General features: G+C 54.0%; 1 protein-coding gene across 2 annotated transcripts; it reads right to left on the bottom strand.

The window, feature by feature from the left end:
• Positions 1 to 161: 161 nt before the first annotated feature.
• On the bottom strand, positions 162 to 17,684 carry MASP1 (mannan binding lectin serine peptidase 1). Of its 2 annotated transcripts, NM_213586.2 has the most exons (11): positions 17,545 to 17,684; positions 15,678 to 15,903; positions 10,778 to 10,955; positions 10,554 to 10,685; positions 9,919 to 10,115; positions 9,569 to 9,716; positions 9,136 to 9,254; positions 8,839 to 8,917; positions 5,164 to 5,301; positions 4,551 to 4,625; positions 162 to 2,316 (listed from the first exon to the last, which is right to left on the bottom strand). In NM_213586.2, exons 1-11 carry the CDS (start codon positions 17,547 to 17,549, stop codon positions 1,421 to 1,423), a joined length of 2,193 nt encoding a protein of 730 aa, NP_998751.2. In that variant the 5' UTR covers positions 17,550 to 17,684; the 3' UTR covers positions 162 to 1,420. The 2 variants fall into 2 exon arrangements, with proteins under 2 accessions (NP_998751.2, XP_015146869.2); XM_015291383.4 differs by lacking the exons at positions 162 to 2,316; positions 4,551 to 4,625; positions 5,164 to 5,301 and adding an exon at positions 6,692 to 7,143.
• Between the last annotated feature and the right edge of the window lie 3,131 nt (positions 17,685 to 20,815).

The following is a 20,815-nucleotide window of genomic DNA, read 5'->3' as shown; positions in this document are numbered from 1 at the left end:
TGGAGTGTGTGGAGCTGAGGTCGTTGACAAAGTCTGACATGGACAGAGAACAGATGCCATGCAGAAGGAGCAGAAGTGCATGGGACAGATTTGTGACCATCTTTGCCTTCACTCCTTGACCATTTCCTGCCTGGAATAAAAGCCTCAGGGCATGAACTCAGTAAATATTAACATTTAATTTTATTCTCAGGATGAAGATTACACAGAACCATCCTTACATGTCATCAGATATTCTGCAGAATGTAGTATCAAAAAGAAATATATATATAAAAAATACCTTACAGTTACATGACATAGCCAAGGGTACAGTTCTTAGCGTGTCTGCAAGTTAGACCTTCCTTAGGCCTTCTGCTCCTCTACATGCTCTACAAATGGCTTTTTGGGTGATAACAAAATGGCAGGGTGGCTGGTTCAATGTTGACTCATTCCTTGCATGGCAAAACCAAAGGAGGAGGAGAAGTCCAAAGGAGGGTAAAGGCACGCAGAGGGGACAGCGGGCAATTGCTGCATGCTGCTTCCAGCTACAGGAGGGCTTTGCAGGCAAGTGAAGGAAGTGATGTCTGTGCTGAAGGAAGCTAAGCTCACCTGTATTTGTTCCTTGGTGGGCATTATTGTCTGTGTGTGTCGTGGCAGGGGAGATGTGAAACTTAATGGAGTGCTGGATGAATTGTGGTGAGTATGGGATGACTTGGACACCTGCAATAGGCCAGGAGAGCCATGAACAAACCATGGAAACCTTCAGTAACCTGTAAATCAGCCAAAAGAATGCTCTTTAAAACAGCTAAAAGGGACTTGGTTTTTGCAGGAATCGAATGCTTTGCCACACAAGACTACCCAGGTCCACACAGAAGAGGTTAAACACCAAGGAAAGGCAGCAGGCAGGTGGATCTATCCCGTAGTAAAACCACAAGAGTCTCCCAGTGCTCCTTGCACAGGGGAAGTGTTACACAGCGTGGGGTTTCTGTGGCTTTCCCATGCTGTCCACAGCCTCTGTTGCTCCAACAGTTACGTCGTCTGATGGAAAGACCTGGTCTGAGACCTCTGGGGATGGGGACAAGTCCCTGTGCATGGCCCAAAGATTCGGTGGCAGGGAAAAATAGCTTCTGTCACCGTGCCTTTGTCGTGGCTTGGAGGGAGGCTCCTGGAGAAGGTGGGCGATGTTCGGAGCCTGGCAACATGAGCTAGCAATGCTGGATGAGATCTCACGCTTTACTCCCTTCCCCCAGCTCCCTAGCACGCATTTCCTAAGAGTGAAAGCAAAGGGATGTGGGACCAAGTGAAGGGAATGATGTGGTTGGCTGCCAAAGTCCCAAAGTGCGGCTGAGCATCATGGCTACTGCTTGCGAAAGACCGGAGTCTGGAGCATATTAAAGGACAACAACAAAAAAGAAAGCTTTGTCAGCAGGCAGTGCTTAGTCACTCATCTCTCCAGCTCAGGGTCCAGAAATGTCCACCTCTCTGAGGAGCCTGTGTTCTTCTCCACCCAGTCCACGTAGTTGGAGACTTTGGTGTACACACCATACACTTGTTTGCTGCCGCACTCCTCTGGACCACCCCATGAGACCAGCCCTTGGGCCACCCATCTCCGGGTTCCCGGGTCCTGAATGACAAAGGCTCCCCCGCTGTCTCCCAAACAAGTGTCCTTCCCACCTTCATAGTAGCCGGCACAGAACATGTTCTCGGTCACGCTGTAGTTCCCCGAGCGGGACTCGTAGCTGGTCTTGCACTCTGCATGCAGCACCACCGGGAGCTTGACGTACTGCAGGATGTCAGACAGCGTCCTCATGCCTGAGCTGATGATCTCATCCACGGTGATGTTGGGGTTGGAGATTCCCCAGCCGGCCACCAGCCCCAGTGTGTTGGGGTGAGGTCCTTCTAGCTCATGCTCAAATTGAGGCAGGCAGATGGGCATGACGTAGTTACCCATGGTCACCTTTTCCTTCAGCTTGACCAGAGCGATGTCATGATTGTAATTCTGGATGTCAAAATCCTCGTGGAGGATGATCCTCTCCACTGTCCGGTTGACAGCCTCCAACTTGTTCCTCACGTCGTGAAGGGCCAGGTAGACAGTGACGTGCTCCTTGGAAACGGGAATGACAGTCTTGTCCCGCCTCTGGGAGCGGAGCACGTGAGCGGCTGTCAGCACCCAGGAGTCTGAGAGCAGGGCCCCGCTGCCAAACCACTTGTCGTTGGGCACTCGGGACATGTCCTCCACCACTATCAGGGCCTGCCAGGGGAAGAAGCCAGGCTCTGCATTTCGCCCACCGATGATGCGCTTGATGATCCCGGGCAGAGCACGAACTGGCCGGCCACACACTGGGGACAGAATGGACAGGACTGTTACTCCGGATGCTTATCTAGGGAACAGACCTATGGACTTCCCTGTAGATTATGCCACATGGATGGTTATTTTCATAACCAAATGCTTTCTTGTGCCTTTTCTTTCTGTAGTGGGGAGCTCTCAGGAATGAGGCTCTGCAGGAGGCCATCCTACGTTCAGCCATGGGCAGTCGAGGCCCAGTTCATCCCAACAGATTTGCTTTAAAAAAGTGGCCTCCCAACTTCCATCTCCTTTCCTAACCTTGCTGTAGGCACGAGAACACAAAGCGAATGCTCATAGCCACGAGGCCATGGACTGACTAAGCACACTTCTGTCTACCAGTCCTGGTGCAGCACTGTCCCAGAGAGTCTCCACTGAGCTCGGGAAGGCTTGAGCTCTTGGTGCCTGTTGCACACATAAACCATGATGAAAAATGTAGGCTTGTGCCAAGGGGTGGTATGTGCTGGAGCATAGGGGCTGGAGGACTTAACCTGCAAATAGCAGGCTCACATGATGGAAAGTGTGGCCTGTTGTCTGCTGAAAATGAACATAGACCATCAGAACTGTCTGTAGCACACCATGAGACGTGAGGCCTTCACCCAGCTAGCTGTCCCAAAGCTGTAACAGAACTCCTGACACTGAAGTTAGGCACGGATCCATCAAAACACATGAATCAGGATGGGACTTCAAGTACTCTCAGTAGGGTCAGGTCTTAGACTTGGTTTGTGACTGTGTGATTTGTGCTCCAAATGCAGACCAGAGTGCTACCAGACTCCTTACAGAAGGGGAAGCGACAGAATCCTTCTGCGTGTCAAAGACCTGGTGGATGCTATGATTTTTGCCAGGTGTAGGTTGCAGAGAAACAGAGCTGTAACTCACAGAGCTGTGCAGTTTTGCTGCTAGGTGGGAAGAAGAGCTGGATGGCACTCCAGCCATGATTCTGCCCCATGCTCCTCTGCTGGGAGAGGAGGATGCTGAGCCTGACAGAAAGACGGTCAGACCCCAGGGTGATGGGCTCAGGGCCAGGAGCCGGGGCAGGATTACCAGGAGCTGCTACTGTGGGTTTGCTGTGGCTGCCGCTAGGAAAACTGTGACTGGAGGGAGTATGGGGAGTGTCTGCCTGTGCCTCGCTCTCATGCCTTTTTCCAGTGCTGGGGGGAATGGAAAACGTGCTCCTGCCTCCCCGCCCAGCCCAGCTGCTCTGCTGCACCCAAGCTGACAGCCATCCTGGGGAGATGATTTTAGAGGAAGCGCATCCAGCCAAATATTTATTCTATTAAACTACATACCAAAAACGCTGACCAGGCTGCAAATGCTCCCACTAATGGCAGAGGCAGGCATGCTGCGGCCTGGACGAGGAGCTTCTATTGATGGGGAGGTAGCGTGAGACATTAGGGAAGATCTGAGGAGCAGCTGGCCAGCTGCTGCCTGCACTTCCCCATCTCAGGAGAGCGTCACTGTCTCTCTGGGATTTTCCATTTTCCTGAAGCCTCTCTGACTTCTGTCACTAATCAGGAGGTCTGGAAATGGCCCACGAAAGCAGCTACGTCCCCAAAAGCTGTCCCCGTATGCTCCCAGCGCAAATCATTTCAGGCTGAAACATCAAGGAGGGATGCAGACAGCAGCTGCTGAAACAAGAGCAGCCACAGCTCCAGTCTCTGGAGAGCGGACACCCTATGAGACCTGCCATGGGGCTGAGCCCCACTGCCACATCCTGCCCTGCACCGCAGAGCCATCCCTGTGCATCCGACCGCAGCCCGCACCCAGGGCAGCTGCCAGCCCCGCCTGCAGCCAGCTGCAGCCAGCCCTTGTCCCAGGGACTTTTGTTTAATCCCGAACGGGCGCCTGGCCTGGAAACTTGCTGGCTGCAAACGTTTCTGCCACTACTCAAAGGCTCGGGGCTTTGAATTGCTAATTGCTCCTGCATGGGAACACGCTGCTCATAGGAGCCAGTGGCATCAGGCAGGTGACGGTCTGTCCTTGGCTGGAGTTGTCTCTGGTGACGCTGGAGGCTAAATGCACCCCAAGTTGCTGAGGGTGCTGATTCCCTGACCCCTGTCACTATCACCCTCCCTGCCGTAAGTTGCAGTGGTCAGATATGAACAGCCCGTGACATTTGCCGCCAGGGAGCTGGGTCCCTACCCACGACCAGGGGCTGAAGTCAGGCAGGCAGACCCCTCCCACACATCCTTGCACCACTCACCATGGACCCCCCCCCATCCCCTGGTACCTGGTCGGCAGGACGGCAGCACGGTGCCCAGCTCCTCGCTCCTCCAAACCCCCGATGCATCACACGTGTATGTGGCTGGAAGAGAGCAGGGCTTAGATGGGCTGTGCTCCAGCACGGAGGGCTTTCTGCAGCAAGATGCAGCCCTGCCATTGAGATCCTCTGAACCCATTTCCCTTTCAAGCCTTCTGTGTTCCATTCCTCACTGGCAGCCCTGTCCCCATACCACCACCCCTGTGTCACTGCCCTGAGTCTATAGGGCTGTGCCTTGTCTGGGAGCTGCTGCCCCGTTAGCTCTGCCAGTGCCCATTACATTAATGCATGCCGGATACGGGGACCAGATGCATGGGGCTATGAGCAGGGAGGCAGGAATGCGTGGAACTCCTTTGACTTTCCATGCCGAGGGAGGAGGAGAAGGAGGAAGGGCCGGGATGTACATGCAGCCCTGCTGCTGCTTGGGGCTGGATCCGAAGGGTGCAGAGAGCTGTGGTGCTGTACAAAGCACCTCGTGATGTCTCTGTTTGTGGACCAAGGGGATAAGCTGGCAATTAATTCTGCCATAATCTCACTGTTCTTCTTTACCCTGTGCCCACCCATTCCACTCCCCCCAGCTCACCGGTGCTGTTGGGGGCCATGTGGTAGTAGGGGTGCTGGCAGTGGTACTGGATGGCTGCGCGGTACGTGGTGAGGTTGTTCCTGGAGAGGAAGGTGACAAAGCCGTGCTCCAGCTCTGGCGGCGCTTGGCAGTCAGCAACTGAAAGCCAATACAGAATCAGGGTTGAGCCCTGCATCCATTCATGGGCTTTAGCATGGGTGGTGATCCTATAGGGTAGAGAGGGGTTCCATACTGCCCCCTACCCCATTTCCTAGGGCAATGTGAGGAGCACAGCTCAGGTGGCTTCCTGGCTTGGCTCTCATCTTCTGAGTGCCTTCAGAGGGGAAGGAACATGCACAGGCAGGTGAGAGCTGCTGGGGGATGCTCTTGGAGTTTATCTCCACATCCCTTATGAATGGGGAGGAAGAAGCAGGCAGTGGTTCCCCAGGAACCTCCTCTGAGCACCAGGCTTTGTTGGTAGCCCAGCCCTGTCCCTCCTGCTCAGCAAGCAGTGCTGATGGGCACTGATGGCTCCAGCTGAGCATCCTTGGGTCCTGGCTCTTCTGCAATGACAGATGGAGGACATGGGGAGCATGGCTTGGCTGGGTCAGCAGATGTAGGGAAAACCCAACCTCATCATGCCTTGCCCAGCCTGTCCTCCCCTGTACCGGGCTTGTGCCACTCACCCAGATCCCATCCTGCCTGGGTTGTGGAGGTCTGTGGAGCACCGTTAGGCTGAGGGGCCGAGCAGGGGATGAGTGACATTGTAGGAAGCAGATCCAGTGGGTCAGGGGCATGTGAGCTGTGTGTGGTTGTGTGCCCGAGGATAGGAGGGGAGCTACCAGGCCTGGCTTCTCCTGGTATGTTCCAGGCATGTGGGGACACACACTGATGATCAAGATGAGTCACCTGCTTGGGTGCGAATCGCCTGGTTCATGGCACAATGCTGTGGTTCACTGTTTGGCAGGGTACCCTACACCCCCACTGCTTGCCTCTGTGCCCAGGAGCACAGCTTTGTGCTGTGGTGCCAGCACCTGTTGGGCCTTTGTAAGGTGCTGGGGGATGCTGGGGCTTGCAAGGGGGAAGTAGGTGTTGGAGGAGCAGCCTAGCTGGCATGTCTGCTCTGGGGCTCTGTGACTGCAGGTCTGTGCCACCTGACCCACAAAACCCCTTCCCTCCCTGCATGTCCCATGCGTCTGGGGCAGTTCTGATGCCTGGAGGATGGGCTCTTGCACAGTGGCGCTGCCCAACAGTGTCCTACGTCCTTCCCAAAAGGAGAGGGGAAGGAGTTCATACATTTAGTATTCCCATATTTTCATCTTAGGAGAGGGGGCATTGAGTGCACTCATCTCATAGCCTTGAGTTCCCCTCCCAGCACCCCCAATACCTCCGGAAGCCCTGGGTGGTCTTGGGGACACGGATAGGGCCAGACACCAGGAGCATCCCCTGTACCAGTGCCAGGGCTCGGTGCCCACATGCAGCCTCCCAGGGCTGCTGGTGCCAACCCATCATCTCTTGCCTGAGGGAGAGCTGAAAGGATGCTCAGAGAGAGGAGAGGAAGGAGTGTTTCTTATTTGTGACACTTGGTCTGGGAGGAAGGGAAGCGGGAGGTTAAATCCAAACAAACCAACCATGTGTTGGGCCAACGCTCCTCACACAACCACCAGCATGGAGGGGAGCAAAGCAGGGCTGAGGCATCCGAGGGACTGGAGGATGAGCTGGGAGCCTGGGGCTGCTCAGGGACCTTTCCAAGGGGTGGTCGATTGGGGCCTTGTCTCCAGGTTTCCCTTCTGGAGATGAAGTTAAGGAAGTGTAGTGTACAGAGGGGGTTAGGAGTGCCATGCTGGTTAGACAAGCCACGGAGGTGGAGCTGGCAGCACGGAGCAGAGCGGGGCGCGGAGGCAGGCTGCCCGTCCTGGTGGCATGGCCAGCACCAGCCTCACACGGCCACTTGCTCCGAGCTGGCTCTTCTGTCTGTCTGGTTGTCGGCTCTGTCTGCAGCTGCACCGAAAGCAGAGGGGAAGGAGGAGAGCAGAGAGAGAAAGCTCCATTAGTAGCTGAGCAGACAGAGGCATGCAGGAAACACAGCCCCCAAAACACCAGAAATCCATAAAGAAATCCACCAGAAATGCCCCCAGGGGGGATCCCAATGGACAACCCAATGGAGACTCCAGTGAGCATCCCAACGGGGACCCTAATGGGGACCCGCTTGGCTCCTGGGTGCAGCGGCTGGGAGAAGCCGTCACAGAGCCGGGCCGGGCTGCGGAGCTGGATGTGATCCACCTTGGCTGGGAAGGTTGCTATTTTCTGCATTGCTTTCTAAATTATTTTGTGCCTCTCCCAGACATTCGGGGGAGGTGGGAAGCTCAGCAGTCTGAAGGTCTGGATTGTCCATTTAGGGGCTTCTTGGCTTTCCAGGATAGTTGCAGAGATTTAGCGCAGTGATTTATCTCACGCAGGAAGGGACCAGTTCCAGCCTAACAATGCAGGTAATCATTTCAATTTTCTCCAAAATTAATGCTTTTCTTGTTAAAGTATCTACTTTCTTTTCCCCCCACATTCTTTCTTTTCTAGACAATGCCAGTTTTTATCTGATCTCCGTCCAAACTGGATAAAATCAATGGGAAACTGGTGCTGAGAGCGTCCCTGGTGGGGCAGAGACATCACTGACCCCACGCTCTGTAAGAAGCTCTTTCAGATATGAATCTATTCAGCAGGTCTGACAGCCTCCTATTTTCCATTAAAAACTCCAGAAGCGTACTCCTAAGGTAGGACCCACAACATCATTCCAATAAAGAGGGATCTGTGTTGAAGTGGAGGACTTGGATCCCACATTCCTTGAGAGTTCTGGAAGGTGCTGGGACCTTCCCTGGGTGTGTTTGTTACTTTTCTCCCCTGTGGGCCAGCCCTGCAGCGGATGAAGTGCCTCACGGGGGGCTGAGGGGCAGCATTGTGTTGGGGAAAGGAAATAGATGTTATCAGGTGCACGAGCAGCACAGCTCCCTGCCCTGAGCCGAGAGAAGAGCTGGGTTAGATGGAAGAAGAGAAGGTGCAAATTGTCACTCATCCTTTCAGGTGGACCTCTCAAACGCCCAGGGTCTTTGAAGTCCCCATTTGGAACTAAATTTGGCCCAGGACACAGACTATCTCAGACTGTCTTGGTTTGATCAATCCCATCTCTCACAGGGACCCACCACCTCCCTCCCTCCCTCCGGCAGCAACCATTCATGAAGAGGCATCTGAAGTAAATCTGATGTGATCCATGCCCAAATTTTGCAGTTAAACAAGTGTTGAGGGAGCTTGCAGGTGTTTGCTGGCCAGGAAGCAGCCATCCCACCTCACCCAGCCCTTCCACACAGGATTCAGCCCCAGATTTGCCATCCAGCAAACTGCAGCAGAACTATCTCAGTGCTCTGCTTGCTCAGCTCCCAAGAGTCAGGCTTGCTCTTTCCTTGACAGGGAAACAGTGAAGCTGGTCACAAATCAACTTATGAGTAATCTAAGGGAAAGCACAAACCTCCTGCTTGTGGCATTTGGACCAAGCCCCATTGTGTTAGCCAAAAGAGCTTTGCAGTTACGTAGCCTCCCTGGCTGGGACTGAGTGAGGAGCTCTGCTGTGGCAGGGCAGCTCCATTCAGCATGAAGTTTCAGCAGGAAAAGCACGTGGATGGGGTGTGTTGGGGGGGGTCTCCTTACTTTTGCAGATGGGGATCTTGTTGCTCCATGTCCCATCCTTCAGACACTCGATCTGGAAGGAGTCGCTTTCCAGGTTATCCTACGCAGAAGAAGACAGCAAAACAAAACAAAACAAAAAAATGCCACGAAATAACATCATGTATGAGACAAGGAAATGCCTCTCTCTATAAAAAGCCAAATTCTTGGTGATTTAGTCAAGATATACCCAGACCCTCCTGGAAGAGGACTTTTCTAGCTAAAAATGGCCAGAGGAGGCCAGGCTCCTTTCCCACCCAGCACCACACCACCACCCCATACCTTCAGCACTTTGTAGCCAGTGTTGCAGCTGATGACGACTTGGTCTTTGAAGGTGTACTTGGCTTGGGAAGGCTCGATTTTCCCATTGATTGGGGGCTGCACCAGTGGACAGGGGTTTCCTTTGAATAAAGAGCAAAGGAAGCAGCAGGAGTTAGCTAAGTAAGAGGAGCAAATGGAGAGTCCCAGCCCCGGCATCCAGCCCCCTTGGCTGTGTCTGAGCATCCTGCCCTGCTTTGCAATGTGGTCTCATTTTCAGGGACCATCTGGGTAGGAAAAAAAAAGTACTGTTTGAAGGGAGGGTTCCTTGTTATTTCATTTCTCTTCTGTGATTTCCCTTTCCAGGAAGAGCATAATGGGCCACAAACTCATGGTTTCTACCTGCAAGGTGCCTGTTACCCAAGCCCAGCAAACAGAGAAAAGCAGCAGGAGTTACCAATTGCTGTATATGACAACTTCCAGCCCCTGTTCTCCCCCGAGTTGTCACTGTGGAAAAGGATCTGCACGCTGTTTGTTTGGGTTTCAATGCGTCCCGGGGACTTCTCTCCACAGAAAGGGCCAAACTCCCTCTGGCCAGCTTTGATCTGCCAAGAGAAAGAAGGGTGGGTGGCATGAGGGCCTTTCATCCCATCAGACAACAGATTTTGTTCCCATCTCCAATGGGTTCCACTGAACATGAGGCTCTTACTGGCTCCATCAGTCCCGTTTAGACAGGGACAATATTGGTACCATCACTGACCCAGGGTATGACAGAAGGGCAGGGGGAGGGTGCAGAGCCCAGCTCACCTTGATGTAATCATAGGGACAGGTCACCTCCGGGTGGTCTTCCACATCAAAGCTATCCTCAAAGCTGAGGGTGATGAAGAAGCCATCCTCTAGCTCAATGCGGTACAGGCAGTCCGAGCTCTTGGGGTAGGGACTGGGGAAGTCAGCACTGGTGACCACTCCGCTCCTCTGGGTGTAGAGGTTGTCACTGCACTCCACTGCAACACAGCCACAGCTCTGTCAGCAAACCATCAGCCACCCCAGCCCTGGCCATGCTGAGGATGGATGACAGGCACCCAGCCCTTCAACTGCCCTTCATTCCACCCAACGCTTGCATCTGGCTCCCTGCCTTCTCAGCCCATTAGCAGCATGGAACAGGGATTGTGGTCTTCAGTATGGGTCATAGAATAGTAGAATCTTACAACCATTGAGGTTGGAAAACACTGCCAAGGTCATCTAGTCCAACCCCAACCCACCCCCCCCATGCCCACTGACCACATCTCCATGGTTCTCGAATACCCCCAGGGATGATGACTCCACCACCCCCCCGGGCAGCCTGTGCCACTGCATCACCACTATTTCTAAGAAGAAATTTTTCCTAATAACCAACCCGAACCTCCCCTGGTCCCTGTGCCCATGCAGTGCTGGGGCAGTACCTTTGCAGGTCCTGTTGTCGGAGTGCAGGATGTAGCCGAAGCGGCAGGAGCAGTAGTACCCACCGATGTAGTTGTGGCAGTAATGGTCACACGCCAACTCCTCATCACTTTTCTCCAGGCACTCATCCACATCTGGGGTTGGGTGGTGGGGAGACAGCACGGAAAGGAGGTCACCCCGCAGCCCTCACATACCAACTACATCCTGAAGTTTAAACATCCCTTACCCACGGCCGTGTAATGTGCGTCGAATCCAGTGAAGCGCTCCTCGTTGGAGAAGTCGGACCTGAAGGTGAGCCCCATATAGGGCCCTGGGGATAGGATGACTTGCTGCCCAGGAGCCTGCTCGGTGTCTGTCGTCTCCCTGCCACAGAAGGTTGCCAGCTCATGGTCCTCTGCTTCGATCTGGGGCAGAAGGGCTAGGTTAGTGTGGCTCACGTGAAAGGCACGGGGAATGGCATGTCCCCAGTGCTGGCCGCCTCTCCCCATTCACTGTGAGTATCTTCAAGACCGTAGAGCCTGCAGTGTGTGAGGTCAGGCTGCACTCGCTCTGGCTCTCAGCAATGATTGCAGTAAAGCAATTAAAGAGTTTCTGAGAAAGAAGTGGAGGCGTCCCACTTCTTCCACCCCCTGAAGCAGACGCAGCAACGTGGATGCAGAGGGTGAGGGAGGAGGGTGTCTGGGAGAGGATGAGGATGTGGGCAGACACCAGGGAAAGGAGGGTGTGAAAATCACCTTCTTTCCCTTCCCAAGAACCAACCGTTATGGCAGCACCTGTGTGAGGGCTGGGAGGTGCTGGGACCCCCGAGCAGACCCCAGACCCCAACCCCCTATTCAGTGATGTCCCCCTCACTCCCCCCCACAGGGTGCATGTGCTGTGGTCCAGGTGGCTGCAGGAGAGGACCAAGGGGACATTGTGCCTGCCATCATCACAACGTGCTCACTCTTTGCATCCCTTTACAGCCGTACCCATGCCTTGTAGCACGGCAATCTTTGTGGAAAACCCTTCTGTTTTCCCCAGAAGCCCCATCCTTTCCTTTTCCCTAACCATTTCCCTAGAACCATTTCAGTCCCGCCTCCATCTCCTCCTCCTGCAGACCCAGTCCTGCTCCCTGTCCCTATTCCCAGTGCCCCAAGAGACCTGAGTATGAATAACCCTTTTGCAGAGGAATGCGAGCCCCTCTGCACCATGCCAGCCCACTGTGCCTGTGCCAAGCATACGCTATTGAGGTTGTGATGAAGCATGCAGCCCGGGGACCCGCGGGCACACTGTGATGTCACCCCCCATCGCATGGCCCTGGAGAGGTAGGATTCACCTGCGGCTGTCCCAGACCCTCAGGATGACACAGTATGGGGCCAAAAGGGAAATTTCCCAGGGAGGAAACACGCTCACACCAGGGAAAGACAACATGGAAATGGCAGCTCAGCGTGCCTTGACATTGCCTCCAGATATTTTCCATCCTCTCATACGAGCCAGAGCTGGCCAGAAAAGAGAGAGACTTTCCGATGATAAATTTTGAGAATTTGGAGAAAAAAGCATGTGTCCGCGTTGGGACAAAACCCCAATTGAATGTTCTGTGTGTGTGTGTGTGAAATAGCTTAGAAAAAAAAAAAAAAAAAAAGGAAAACAAGTAATTTGGGGTCCATCTGGTTTCAATCGCTTTGAAATATACTGCCATGCTTCAGAATCCCAAATAAAGGGTGTTTTGAAACGAAACATCACTGTGGACTGCAAAAATGGGAGCGCTGTCTCCAATAGCAAGCAAAGCCCGCTCCGCGGATGCTGCGAAAAGTGGTCCTGTCCCCAAAGCTGCCGTGCCTTATTGCAGGGCTGCTTTTCCTGGAGGAGAGCTGATGGAGGCGCCCGCTTCCAGCCGGCTCCTCGTCACCTCCGTGGGGACGTGAGGGGAAATGTCCCCTATGTCCATGTCCTCACCCGCGGACTCTCCCATTGCGGGGCCTCGCTGGAGGTATCTGCATCCCCTTATCAGTGACGGGTCCCATGCCCCGGGACGCAGCGAGCAGGGGCGGCCCTCCAGCCGTAAACTAAACAGAGGGGTCATCCCCCCTGGTTAATAGTTGCTGCTTCTGCTGAGGACTGTATACTTTTTCGTAGATCATTTACATCCCGCGAGCAGCCTGGTAATTAAATCCCGGTTGTTTGTTTGGAGTTTCTCCCTCTCGGGTCACGATGTCGACGTTTTCACTAGAGAAGATGTGTCCCCGAGGGAAATATCAATTGCCCAGGAGAAATTCCCTATAAAAATACGCTGAAAGAAGCCTGCTTTGAAAAATAAAATACGGTGACACTTAAATTTCCCCGCGGCACTGCCTCCCGCCAGCTCTGCTGTCTCTGCTCCCCTTGATATGGTGTCTGTCCCCACGCATGGAGGAGTCCCCACCCCGTCTGTGGCTCTGTCCCCATGGGCTCTGGATGGAGCTGGCGGTGGGACGTTGACCCAACACACAGTAACCCTGGCTGCACCCCGTGCGGTACGGAATGGGGCACCGGGCGTTGGCCAAAGAAGAGCAACGATGGCCCAGAGCTGCCTCCTGCAGTGGATGGGTGAACAAAGAGTTCCCAGCCCTGCGGGGAATGCGGTTCAGTGTTTGCCACTGGAAAAGAGCACGGAGCTGGCAATACGGAAACACGGCCGCCAGCCCCCGGCCCTTCAGGAATGTGCTAATTGGAGCAATGAGGGCAAAGCGTTCTGCTGGTAATATATATCCATGGCTCATTAGGCCGAGGAATTGCAGTGCCGGGCTGGAGACACTGGGAACATGACATAGGGAGGAGGTGCTCGGAGGCAGGGAAGGACATGGAAGGGCCCCCGCAGAGCTGCCTTGCAGCCAGAGCCCATGAAAGGAGGCAACACCCAGGTTTTGTGCAGAACGACTGATGCTGTGCTGAGGTGCCCAGGATGGGGCGTGCAGAAATGCTCGGGTGCATGTGGGAGCACTGTGCAGGGGGCAGTGTGACTGCTGCTACTCACTCATCTCCTTACCGACCTGCCACCCTTTGCCACCCCTGCTTGCACAAACAAGCCCCCTGCTTTGCGAGCATTTCTCTAGCAGCCACGTTCTTTTCATACATATATACATACCCACATGCACATGTATGTGTGTATGTATATAAATCAACAGCTATTGTTTTAATTAGCCATTGTTTCAGGGCTCTGGAAACTGTTCCTTTCTAAAGACCACCCTGGAGGCAGGGATCTGTGCATGCCTGCAAGCTTGGCGCACCCCAGGATGGCTTTCTGCACCGCTGAGAGCTGGGGTGCATGGCAGCAGTAGGGGAGCTGATGGGGGCAATGACCACGGAATGGCACCTGGACTGGGCCCCCCTTTGTGCTGGGGCAGCTCAGCCCCTGTGTTTGACTTCTGTCTTACAGTGAGGAAGATGACAGCGATCCTGATGCACAGCACATTAAAGTTATACACTGGCATAGGCTGCCCATGGAGGTGGGGGGATCACCGTACCCAGAGGTGTTTAGGAACTGTGGAGACATAGCACTGAGGGATGTGGTTATGGGCATAGTGGGGATGGGTTGGGATTGGACTCGGTGATCTTAGAGGTCTTTTCCAACCTTAATGATTCTGTGGCTCTATGAGCCTCTTTGCTGGGGCTGGCGGAGTATTTCAGAGACGCATCTATTTGTGTTGGGTCTGTAATTGTATTCAATAGGCACACAATGCTGGCCTCTGACAAAGGGAGGGCTGGTGCTGGTTTTGCATCTCGCACTGATGGAGGGACGGGACGTGCAGCCCCAAGGAGGAAAAGGGCCTTGGAGTTGTTTGCTGCTCTCCTTTTGTTTTCTATGCCGCTGCTTTAGCAGCGTAAAAATTGCACCTCTCCGCAGTGGAGCAGCTCACGGATCACCTGTAATCCATCCAGACAGACGTTTCTGAGTGCTTTCAGCACTTTTCATCTGTAATTCTCCGTGAGCTGAGCTACAGCCCAGAGCAAATTTATACAGCTGAGATGTAAATCCCCGTGAAAAATGCCGCCTTCTTATGGAAATCCAGAGGCAGGGAAAGCTGTGATGCCAAGTTGGCACCATGGCCAAATAACAGGGAGCCTTTTGAAAAAGGAAAAATGAGCAGGGGGTGAAAGGTGGGAGGAGGAGTAAAGCTTAGAATGGGGAAAGTTTCCAAGAAATCCGCTCCTTGATCTTATTGGGTTTTTAGAGCAATATATCTCTATATATGTCCCTAGCCCTTGCTCTTGGAGAAGATCCAGGAGAAGCAGAAAGAACTAATCAAGCCTCAATGAGAGCTGTTAGTAGCAGAATGAGTGCCAGCACAAAGGGGAAATTAAAGCAGCAAACACATCCAAGAGGAAAAAAAAATGCAAATGTTTGCTTTGTCTTAAGGCAAGAATAAAATAATAATTTCAAGTAGTTGGCACCTAGCTCTGAGTGCTTCCAGACCCGGCGCAACCTCCACCTGCCTCTGTGCAGAGGGGCAGGGTGAGGTGTGTGCTGGGCAACGGGTAAGGCACGTTCAGCCCTAAAATGCAGGAAGCACCTGCTTGCTGCAGCTGGCCTGCCAGAAAGCACCACACCTGGCCTGACTCAAAGACGCTGAGAACCCACCTTTGTCTTGGTGGTGCAGAACCCGGTTAGGAGAGGTACCCACTGCTTGTAGGAGGGATGCTCTACAGACCCTCACTTGCAGCCTTAAGTTCAGATCTAATCTTTATTTTTTGACTCCTGTGGGTATTCCAGGAGCCTGCAAGCTGTGACTGAGGTCCAGGTTGGCTGCAGGAAGCACCCACAGCCATGGCATGGTCAAGGGTGCCCAATTTGGGCACGTACTCGACGTGAGAGGAGCACAGGCTGGGGGTATTTCCATTTCATCAGCACATAAGTGTCAGAATCCCATCAAGTTCAATGAGAACCCCTGAATAGTTTTAGAATTCTGGTTCTTTGTGGCTGAGCTCTGACTCTGGTGTCCCGCCCGCTGGTTAGCTCAGTGCATGCTGTCAGCTTATCCTACTCAATTCCTCTGCCTAATACACGGGAAAAATACCTTGTTCCCACCATTCCAAGCACCACCCACTCCCAGCTGGCCATAAGCATCACCTATCTGCTCCTCCATACATCCACCGATACCACAGCTCACCTTGACGTAATCATATTCACAGAGGTAGGATGACTCCAAGTCAAAATGCATGAAGTACAGCTTGATTTTAAATCCCTCGGGCACGGAGATGTTCCACGTCACTTCCGAGTCGCTGGGATAGGAGTCGGGGAAGTTTGGAGAGCGGATCTCCCCAAACATGTCAGTCAGCTCAACAGCACCCACCACTCCGAGCAGCCAGGCACACATGGACCAGGCCAAGGGGTACCTGGAAAGCACATGAAGAAACCCAATGAAACCTTGGCCACGCCAAAACTCATCAGGGGCTCAGTTTGGTCTTCCAAATGGGCTGTATAAGGCTCCACAGGAATGGAGCAGGAAAGCCCCTTTGCAAAGTGGGTGATGGAGGTGGTGCGTGAGATCCCAAGGCACCACCCCAGCTGTAGGTACCACCAGGAGCTCTGTGCTTTTCCCTTCTGGCAGCTGCAGCCACCAGCTCCACGTCTCCGAACTAACGGCACGCGGATGGGGAAACCTTCGTTGAGTAGAAGAACAAACATTAGCGTGCTTAATAAAATAATGATGCTTTTTGAATCAGTTTAATGAAAGCATCATGGCAATAATACTAAGTACTGTTATTACTGCTTAGCCTCGCCCTGCCAAATTGGGATCATTGACTCTCAAAAAACAACACGCTTCTTTGCAGCTGAGCAAGTATGGACCACAGCCCCAGCAGCATAACACAGTATGCTGCTCCTCGGTATTTTCCTTCTCTTCTCTTCTCTTCTCTTCTCTTCTCTTCTCTTCTCTTCTCTTCTCTTCTCTTCTCTTCTCTTCTCTTCTCTTCTCTTCTCTTCTCTTCTCTTCTCTTCTCTTCTCTTCTCTTCTCTTCTCTTTCCATAGAAATCTTTTGTTATCAAGCTCAGATTTTAAAAAAAGTCTGATCCAGAAGAATTTCCCAATTACCAACTTTGCTTGTGCCTAAGGAGGGCACAGAGAACGAAGAAGACAGGTCAACCTGCTGCAGTCCAACAGTACACAGGCCTCGAGATTCAAGGAAGAATGTGAACATAGGCTAGAGCAGTTCTCTGTGCAAAGAGTCAGCAAACCCCTTCCTGTGCTGGGTGTGCCAACTCCAAAGCCCAAGAAGCCATTGCATGGCACCCAGACAGATGAGAGACCATCACCTCTTTACGTCCAGTGGAGCACACAGTGGAAAAGTGCAGGAAATTAGAGCCATCTGAGAAATTTTCCGCTTTCTAAAATAGGTAGCAAGGCCTGGCAAAGCCTTGTAGGTGTGTGCTACGTTTTCTGGAACTACCCACACGTGCATGCACACACGGTTTCAAGATCAGGTCTTGATTTAGGTACGCCGATGAGGAACTCGAAGCTCTGTAAGTGGCTTATTTTTAACCTATGTTCTTTCAAAACCAGGGCAGCGGTTTTCTGGGGCTCATCCATGGAGTGCCATCACTTTCCCGGGCTGCTGGGTACAAAGCAAAAAGTCAATGGGCTCTGAGAAATCCGCTTTGATTTTTCTTTCGAGCGGAGTGAGGTTGAACATGCCTTTCTCTGACAGCTCGTCCGAAACCACAAAAATGCACCAAGGGAAAATCTGTTTCTCTCCTGCTCGGAGTCCGTGCACGGGGGCTGGATGCTCGGCGGGCGCAAACGGGCATCGCCCCCTCGACTTGAACGCCAGCTTCCCTTCGACGGGGCGGCTCAGCCGAGCCCAGGCTCCGTCCCCGCGCCAGAAGCCGTGCCCCGCTCGGGGTGAGTCCCCGCTCCGCACGGAGCCCCGCGCCCCGCAGCCCCCGCCCGACCGCGGCGGTGCGGCCCCGTGTCCCGTCCGCCCGGGGAAGCGGCTCCGCGCTCCGCGGAGGGCAGCGCTGCTCCCGGCGGCACTCACCTCATCCTGCCGCTGGGAGAGCCCCCGCTGCGGGCTGGGCGGCGGGGACGGCTCCTTCCCCGCGCTCCGCTGTCCGCCTTATCGTTGTCCGGAGGTTTGTGAGCGTGTGCGCGTCTATGTGTGTGTGTCTGGGGTTGTCTGGCATTTTCCATGCAGGTCACGCCTTCCCCTGCCTGCAACCGTTCCCCACATCCCTGCACGCACACACGGACCTGCCTGCATTGAAGCCGCCCTCTCCTCTCCTCTCCTCTCCTCTCCTCTCCTCTCCTCTCCTCTCCTCTCCTCTCCTCTCCTCTCCTCTCCTCTCCTCTCCTCTCCTCTCCTCTCCTCTCCTCTCCTCTCCTCTCCTCTCCTCTCCTCTCCTCTCCTCTCCTCTCCTCTCCTCTCGTGAAGTTTTTGTCTTCCCAGTCTCCAGAGTTTTGTGTGTGTGTGTGTGTGTGTGTGCTCATGCACATTGTGTGTTGTTTTTTACTCTCTTGTTCCTCTCCAGGCTGCCTTGCCAGATGGCAAAAATTTGCCTCTCAATAGCGATGGAGCCTCCAGCAAAAACAGAAGGCAAGAACGTGTGAAAAATAAAAAAAACCTGTGCAGAGCTGAAGGGCTGCGGGGATGGAGCTGCGGGGATCTGAGCAGGGATCCACGCTCAGGACCCGATTTCAGTTTCTCTGCTCGGGACCGCAGTCCGGCTTCCAGGAAACTTTCTGTTTGCGGCAGTTGGAGTCAAAGCTGGGAGCTCAGAGCTCTGATTCGCAGTTCCCGCAAAGCTCGGGGATTGCCGGGGTCAGCACTTTGTCCCCGGGCTAAAGAGCAGCGTCGGATGCGGACTCTGCTCAGGGCAGTAACTGCACTCTGGAGCTGCAGGCTTGGAGCCCGGCTCTGTGCTGCAAGGCAAAGACCTGCACGCTCCCACCAAGGAATAGGAGCTTCTCTTCCATTCTCTGCACCAGGAGCCCCAATCCCTCGTCCAGGAACGACACGCTTCAGGACTTAAAGAGCCAAACTTGAAGGGCAGTTGAAGCCATTGACCAACTTCAGCTTGAGCTGGTTAACGCAAACCCCGCAGACATCCCCTGGCGAGCACGGGTACATACACAGCTCGTTACAACGCACACACAAACGAGAGGCTGAAGGAGAGCTGAGGGCACCACTCCGCCACCTCCCAGCCCTCCCAGTCTCTGCCGTTACAAACACAATGGAAATTCCAGCCCCCAGCCCCACGGCCCCTCCAGCAATGACGGGCTGGGAGGAAAGAGGTCCAGGGGGGAAACAGAGAGACTTTCCATTTCTTGCCTTCGTGCTCCTGGGGCTGACAGTTCCTTGGCTTCCGGTGCAGAAAACGCTTCTCTTGCTCTTGTGGGTCACTGCTTCTGCGCTGGGTGCTTAGGAGGCTCAGCTGAGTAAAATAGAAAGGTATGAATGGAAAAGCACTCAAAAAAATAGCAGAGAGCTCCAGGCAAAGCAGAGAGCTCAGCCTGCCATTATTTGCGTCTCTGTTTGGGAAGTTCTAACAGCTCATTGCAGTACAAACACCAGCTCACACTCAAGCTAACACACCCAGGCAAGCTGATCAAACTAATTAATAGCTCTGCAACGTGTCAAGTGCAGGGCTTTATTTTTGCAGGGAAGTGTGCTTTTGTCTGAACACGCTGCAGTCTATTTTTTCCTTGCCTGTTTTGCAGGGTGGGCCCTCTGTGCACTCATTTTCCCACCGTGACAGCTTCTATAGCTTTTTGGATCAGCTCCTGTAACTCAGGAGCAGCTTGAAGCCTGCAGTGACCCCATGAGCAGCCCTCCCAGCTGATGGCCCGGGTGCTGCGAACATCCCTCCTACGAGCACTGCCCATTCTACTCGCAGCATCTCCCCTCTATCCCAGAGGAGATATGAGCTCCGCTCCCTGCATCTCTCCGCCGGTTCAGACGGGCTCCTGGAGCCCCCTCGTGGCTCTCCCTGCAGGCGGGGTCCCACCAAAATCATCCTTGGGGACACACATCCTCCTGCTGCGGGGGTCTCTCTGCAGCCCCGGCGCTATGGTGGCAGCGAGACCCGACCCCCCGAGGGCACCTTTGGGGCAGGCAAAGCAAGGTGGTGACGGTGGGGAGCCACAGGTGTCCTGCAAAACCATCTCCCTGCTTCGTGAGCCTGGGACGAAGCATGCCCTTGCTGTCTTTGCTGTCCCCTGTCCTTATGTCCTGCTCCACGCTATGCTGTGACAGTCCCAGGTGGAGGCGTCCCCAGCCCAGAACTGAGGGGGTGGGGAGGAAGGATGTGCGGACATCAGAAAAAAATACGTGACAACGGGGAAAGAGGAGGGACAGCGAGGTGGGGACGGGAGGAGGATGCACGGGGATGGGCAAAGGAGCGGGGAACACGCAGGGAAAGGCCGAGGGGAGGCAGCCCACCGTGTGTCCCCGCAGCCCGCGTGCCGCTAGGTGGCACATGGACCGCTGCTGGGGACAGAGCGCTGCGCGACACCGAAGTCCTGGGGGGGCTCTCGGGGATGGGGTGAGCTGCGGCCCTGCTGCTGCCACGGCCTGCGGGAGGGTCGTGCCACGGCCCCTTGCAGGTTGCTGCATCCATACAGCCCCTGTAGGGGGGACCTGAAATACCTTCTGTGCTATCAGCACAGCCCAGTGGCTGCTCGCTATAAATCAATGCTTCGCTCGGCTGCGAGAGAAAATCAGATCCATAATGCTGTGGATGGAAATATTGAGCTTTCTTCCCTTTTCCTCAGCAGCTCGTGATAGCTCCCAGAGCTGTGCCTGTGCTGGTGCTTAACCTGACTCTGATGGGTACTTTGGTTCTTTGCAATTTGCTGGAAGGGAAGCCCCTAAATGCTTTGGAGAGCGTGAGGTTTGAGGTGCTGGAGTGTGACAGGTTATGAGCCTGGCTGTGCCTGTACCACTGCGGAAGGACAGGCATGAGAACAGAGCATCCCTGGCACACCTTTGAGAGAAAAAGCCAGGGAGGCTTATTATTTTTTTTAATCTGGAGAGAAAAGAAAGCTGGGCAGCCTTGAAGCCTACGGTTCTTCCTCACAGCCTGATGCCCTCAGCCTTTCTCAGTCCCAGGCTGCTTGAGTCAAGAATGTTTGCCATCCCCAGGTGCCCAAGTGCAGCGCCCTTTCCTTATCCAAGCTCATCCAAGAGCTCCAATCCTGGGGATCACTGAACCCTATGAGGATCCATCAGGAGCTCCAGCCCTGCAGGAGCCCTATGAGCATCCACCATGCCCACGTTCACTTTAAACGTCGATGTGCCAATTGTAATCCTC

The sequence above is a fragment of the Gallus gallus genome, chromosome 9, assembly GCF_016699485.2.
Source record: "Gallus gallus isolate bGalGal1 chromosome 9, bGalGal1.mat.broiler.GRCg7b, whole genome shotgun sequence".
Classification (NCBI taxonomy): domain Eukaryota; kingdom Metazoa; phylum Chordata; class Aves; order Galliformes; family Phasianidae; genus Gallus; species Gallus gallus.
The sequence above is the reverse complement of the archived record's forward strand: the minus strand, read 5'-3'. Positions and strand labels throughout refer to the sequence as shown.